The following is a 6,000-nucleotide window of genomic DNA, read 5'->3' on the forward strand; positions in this document are numbered from 1 at the left end:
TTTACACGAAAAGTATCCTCTAGTATTCTCAGAGATAAAATGGTTACTGCAGAATCTCCATACCTAAGAAGAGCACTGGGCAATGTACTCACCTTTGCCGCATCAGATATGGAATCCCAGTTCCCCCCGGAAAGGGCGTACTTCCCGCTGCCAATCCTTGCCAAGATATCCTCAGGGGTATCATCTGGTCCGTTTGCAAAAGGGGTAAATCTGTGTGATGAGAGAATATGTGGTAATGAGCTTCCATTTTATAATCTAAGATAAAGTTCATTTTGCCTCTTTGTTGTAAAAAGAATAATTTTTTCTTTCCCATCATGCCCCAAATCCAGGATTCATGGTAAAGTGTAATTTATTTCTTACTGCTGTGTCTCTTTTCCTTACTCGGCCAGTGAAGAAAGTTCTGTGGACCCAAGGATGAGCCTTTCTGGACCGTTTCTGGCTTCCCTGGTGACAGTGTGGTACAGTGGTTTGCCCGGTGATGCGGTTTCCATGGTGACAGTGTGGTATATAGTGGATGGGAGCCTGGGATTTGAAGTCTGAGAGACCCATGGTCGATCTATTACCAACTCTGGCTTCTCTGACAAATGCATTTTTTGAACCTCAATTGCAAAATGGGCAGAATAATACACTCGCAGGGATCTACAGCAGTGGTACGCACAAGCACACACAAAATGCAAACGGTTCTTGCCCTACTGTAAGTGTGTGATAGATGTTTATTGTCACCCCTTCACATAAACCAGGGTGGGTCAGTGTAGCCTCCCCAGAAAGGAAATTATATGTAATCCTAACGCACTTCCTTTAGTGGCAGGGTTTGTACGCCTAGTTTATGTATTGGCAAAGTAAGCACCAGAAGAATCACAAAGTGTGGCATTGGGAAGAAACTGCAGGAAACTCCTTTGCTATTGCAGCCCTCAGGGCACGGCCCCAGGCTCACTGGGGCTCCCCCCTCCACTGCGACACTAGTCACTGATTGACTAGGAAATACCTCACTGAGGGCCACGCAAAAAGCAGGCCATTCTCAGTCACTCTTGTGATTCACCCGGGAGCAGAGCTAGTGAGGGTGAATCTATGACCCGGAGCCTGGGCTGCCTGCCTCTTCGAGACGTTGCTGCTTCCTGGCTCGAGAAGATGTCTGTAAGGAAAGATGCTGTGACCTCTGTGCAGAGGATGCGTGGTGCAGAGGCGAGAACGTGGACCCGCGGTCAGAGGCTTGGGTTTTTGTTGATGAGCTGAGCTGGGCTGTGGAGCCCCAGTTCCCTAATTCCAGAGACACACTTGAACGGCAAGGCATGACTTTCTGCCCTTGCTCTCGGGTTGTCCTGCAGGGGCCTCGGGAGACTGAACTCAAGGTCTGTAGGTATGGGCCCACACCGTGCACAGGGACAGGCCCACAAGGGCCAGCAGCCTTGGCAGGGGTGCCCTGAGCGCCGACACCCACGTGAGGGTTTGCGTTACCCCGCCAGCATGGTGTACAGCAGGATCCCCAGACTCCAGATGTCACAAGCCGCGTCATAGCCTTGCCGCTTCAGGACCTGCCAGGGGAAAAGCAGACGACGGATAAGCACTTGGCAGGGGAAATTCAAGGTCACAGCACGTTGCTGTGATGGGTCCATAACCCCGGCGGGGGTCGGGGGGATGGCTGGGGATGCGGGGCGACTTCAGTGGTACTGTCGCTTATCGCCGCAAAGCCAACCCTAATTCCGTGCAGTAGGATTCCCCAAAGACCCGCGCACACCGGGAGCCCTGGCTCTTGCCAGATACACGACAGACTGAAAAGGAAACAGTTAATTTTTAAGGCAGAAGAATTTTGGGAGTTCCCTGGTGGCCTAGTGGTTAGGATTCCGGGCTTTCACTGCGGTGGCCCAGGTTCAGTCCTTGGTCGGGGAACTGAGATACTGCAAGCCGTGCAGTGTGGCAGAAACCAAAACCAAACAAAACAAAACCCAAAACAAAACAGAAGAATTTTTTTTACTCTGGTAAAATATACTTAGCATAACATTTCCCATCTTTGCCGTTTTTAGGCATACGGTTGAGTGATACTAGGTACATTCACGCTGCTGGGCAGCTGTCAGCATCACCCATCCCCACAACTCCTTTCCTTTTGCAAAACTGAAGCTCTGTCCCCATGAAACAACAACTCCCCCTCCCCTCCCCCCAGCCCCTGGGAACTACCATTTAACTTTCTGTCTCTATGAATTTGCCAACTCTAGGTCCCTCATGTAAGAGGAATCACATAATTGTCCTTTTCTTCCTGGCGTATCACACTCAACACAGTGTCCTCAAGGTTCATCCATGGTGTGGTGTAGGACAGGATTTCCCTCTTTCTGAAGGCTAATATTCCACTGTACCGTCCATCCATCGATGGACACTTGGGTTGTTTCCACCTTTTTGCTGCTGCGAACACGGGTGAACAGATATCTGTTCTTGCCTCTGCTTTCAACTCTTCTGGGTTTGTACCCAGAGGCGGAGTTGCTTGGTCACCTGGTAGTTCTGTGTTTGAGTTTCTGAGGACTAGTTAACACGGGAGAGTGTTCGTGTCCCGGGGGGTTACACACTTCAGGGGAGGGCAATCCTCTGATACGTTTACAGTTGAATAACAATAAAGAAAGCAGCACGAGGGCTTCCCTGGTGGCGCAGTGGTTGAGAGTCCGCCTGCCGATGCAGGGGACACGGGCTCGAGCCCTGGTCTGGGAAGATCCCACATACCGCGGAGCGGCTGGGCCCGTGAGCCACAGCTACTGAGCCTGCGCATCTGGAGCTTGTGCTCCGCAACAAGAGAGGCCGCGACAGTGAGAGGTCTGCGCACCGCGATGAAGAGTGGCCCCCACTTGCTGCAACTGGAGAAAGCCCTCGCACATAAACGAAGACCCAACACAGCCAAAAATAAATAAATTAATTAATAAAAAAAAAAAAAAGAAAGCAGCACGAGCACTCCGGGCGACTGCAGGTTACTGGATTGACATTGAATGTGAAGTCAGGAGAGCCGTGTTCAATTTCCTTAGACACTGGGGCCGGGATCTTTGCACCTCGGGCGTGGTGCCTGCTGCATGGCAGGTCACCGAGGCGTGTGAACACACCAAGCGTTCGGTGTTCAAGCCCTTTGCCCGTGTTCACTAGCTGAGTGATCTTCAAAGTCCCTTCAACACATGGGGTCTGTTTTTCTGTGAATCTGTGAGGTGTTTGTGGCTAACAGTATCTACCCTGCCCACTCCATGTGGCATAGGAGGATAAAAGCAAAACATACTGGTAAAAGTGCTCAGTAAATGGTAAAGTAATATACCAACGTAAGGTAGTCTCTAATCACTAAAACCAATACTATTAACATTAGTAGCGATCAAATAAGGCAATAATATTGCTCAAATAGAACCAGATTATTCTTAAAGGGGCTACAGGTAGCATCTGGACAGCCTAACGATGGCCCCAGCTGCATATCCATCCGTATCCTGGCAGGTACGTGGACATCTTCCTCGTGGACCACTGGCCGTGGTCACCTTGTGGACCCCACCTGGGTCACCTCCCAGCTCACAGACTGGCCACTAGGGGCAAGCATGCCTCTCTCTTAGGACTTTCTGTACTTGTCACTGCACCCACCAGGGCCACCCTGGAGCAGCTTCACCAACCACCAGAGGGATCCACGCAGAACCTAACGTCTGTTTTCATTCCTGACCTCCCCACCCCCCTACCGCCCCCATCAGCAACGTCAGCCTCTTCTGTTTCCAGCTCTGCTCTCACCAGCATCTCGGGTTTGGTTAATTTTCTAAAAAGCAAGAAACTGGATTTGTCACAGACACACCAGTGACTTCAGGACCTACCGGAAATGATCCCCAGGAGCCTGAAAAGGGCACAGCACACACGAGATGTGCTGCCGAGGCCTCTGGTGCCCTGAGAAGAGGGGGCGGGAGGGAGAGCCTGCAGGATTCACGCGCGTTCTCATCCGCAAATCTCGGCGGAATCCCAGCGTTCAGTCCCATGGCACCTGACTCGCTCCTGGAGCTTTGGGAAACAATCTGGACCGAGAACTCTGGCACCAAGTAAGTCCACGCATGTGCACTCTCTCCTGGTGCAGCTGCTGGGTAGATTTCTGATCCCAGGTGACCCACTGGCTCCCTTCCCGGTTGTAGGAGAGATCGACGCATTAGTTCTCACCGTAACTCCTAACAGACAGGCAGATTTGATCGAAATCGTCTAGAGCACAATGACAATTCCACATGCAACCCTCACCGTTACAGATTTTACGAATAGGAAATAAAATGGTAAAATAACTGTGTTTGAGCACAAAGAGACCGAAGCTTCTCATTTCTGCCTCTGGAATTACTGCTGATGCCAATACACCGAACCGCGCAGTGACTCCGAAAGTAGGAAAGGGCCGTCTTCCCGCTGGCTCAGTGGTCCTCTCACCTCCGGGGCAACGAAGTTGGCTGTGTAGCAGGGGGTCATCAGCAGCCCATTCTCGGCTCGCAGCTGCTTGGCAAACCCGAAATCACAGATTCGGATGGATTCGGGGTTTCCAGACTCGTCCATATACAGAATATTGCTCGGCTTCAGGTCTCGATGAACGACCTAGAAAGGCAGGAGGAATTACGCCTGAGCTGGGGCCCAGGCTGGAGCAGGAGAGAGAAGCGGGGATGCACTCAGGAGATAAGGGCTTATTTGGAGTCGTTTATTCTGGGCAGGTCCTGAGGCAGGAAGCAATCGGCTGGGATGCTCTGATCTCTGTAGGTCCTCCCCCCTCTCTTTCTCTCACACTGACACTCAAAAATCGAGGACCCCACCTAAGCCCCTCGGCTGGTAAGTGAGTATTTGGATGAATAGATAAGTAAGCATGTGTCCAAGATCAGGGAGGCCCGCTGGGGCCATCACACAGAGAGGCACTGGTGGTGAGCTCAGTAACACGGATGGAAGATTTCTAAAGATAAACATCTGCTGTGTGATGCCACGTTCCAGCGGGCAGGTGTCGGGCACCCCAGCGGGTGATGCAGACAAGGAGCCTCTGTCATGTGCACATGGCCAGTGGACAGAAATCCGAGAGCCGCATCTGTGCGGAGTGAGCCACAGAGCGCTCTGAGCACCAAGGACGGGGCCAGCGGTGCCTCAAAGCACAGCGGCTATTTAGCTATTTAGGGCACAAAGCGGTTTCTTTTGAAGGGGACAGAGGCCAATTGTAAGAACATGTGGTGTGCCTGCATGTGGCTTGGGGCCCACGTGTCTCATTGTCCTGCTAATACCCAGGGAGAGGACAGAGAAGGGAGATTAAAGGGCCACGGCCGGCAGCCGGCTTACAGGGGCTCCAATGGCCGGGAAACAAAAGACTTCGGTTCCCGGTCTATTGCCCCACCTCGTGCAACAGAAGCCAATCTGCAAAACCATCATCTGCAGGGCTGCTTCTGCGTCTGACCGTCCTGGGAAATGACCATCGTGCGGCCCTGGAGGAATGTCCTGGTCAGACGGGGCTGCATTTTAAAAGCTGACAGCCACACGTGCACGGCTGGCCAGGGAAGCATTGCTGCTTCCTGGGAGGTGCTGAGGAGATGGGGGTCCAGGGCTGAGGGCAAGGGGTCTAGACGCATGGTGCTGGGTTAGAACCCGGCTCTGTGTGCAGCTTTGGGCACGATACTCAACCCTTCTGCGCTCTGGTCTCCTCATCTGTGAAATGGGTGTGATCCAGAGTCTAGAACTGCCCAGACGAAGAGCTTAGAGCAGCACCTGGAACCCTCAGCGGTCGCTGTCATTTTACCACCATATTCCTTGGCATTGGTGGAGGAATTCAATTCTAAATAGGGCAATTGATGAACATTCCAAACTTCCCTTTATCAAGCCCAAACTACTTTTCTGCTATACCCGGTCTCGGTAAATTTAATTTCTTGACCTAGCTCCTGGACACACAGCGTGTGTGTCTAAAATCATTTAGACCCAAGAGGGACGGTTGTGATTCACAAGGAAGACGAGGACACCTGAGTTCCCAGCTCTTGAGCCCGTGGCCTCTGAGTGCCCCGGGTCCCG

At 52.1% G+C, this 6,000-nt stretch overlaps 1 protein-coding gene across 3 annotated transcripts in view; it reads right to left on the reverse strand.

Annotated features, from left to right (window-relative positions):
• Positions 1-6,000, reverse strand: part of RPS6KA2 (ribosomal protein S6 kinase A2) — a 369,352-nt gene that overhangs the window by 5,578 nt on the left and 357,774 nt on the right. For all 3 annotated transcript variants that reach the window (XM_007445912.1, XM_007445913.1, XM_007445911.1), the window contains 3 exons: positions 4,399-4,560; positions 1,456-1,532; positions 93-210 (listed from right to left, as the gene is read on the reverse strand). In XM_007445912.1, the coding sequence (XP_007445974.1) occupies positions 93-210; positions 1,456-1,532; positions 4,399-4,560 (357 nt within the window). The remainder of the gene's footprint in view (positions 1-92; positions 211-1,455; positions 1,533-4,398; positions 4,561-6,000) is intronic.

Source organism: Lipotes vexillifer, unplaced genomic scaffold, assembly GCF_000442215.2.
Source record: "Lipotes vexillifer unplaced genomic scaffold, Lipotes_vexillifer_v1.1 scaffold459, whole genome shotgun sequence".
NCBI classification, from domain to species: domain Eukaryota; kingdom Metazoa; phylum Chordata; class Mammalia; order Artiodactyla; family Lipotidae; genus Lipotes; species Lipotes vexillifer.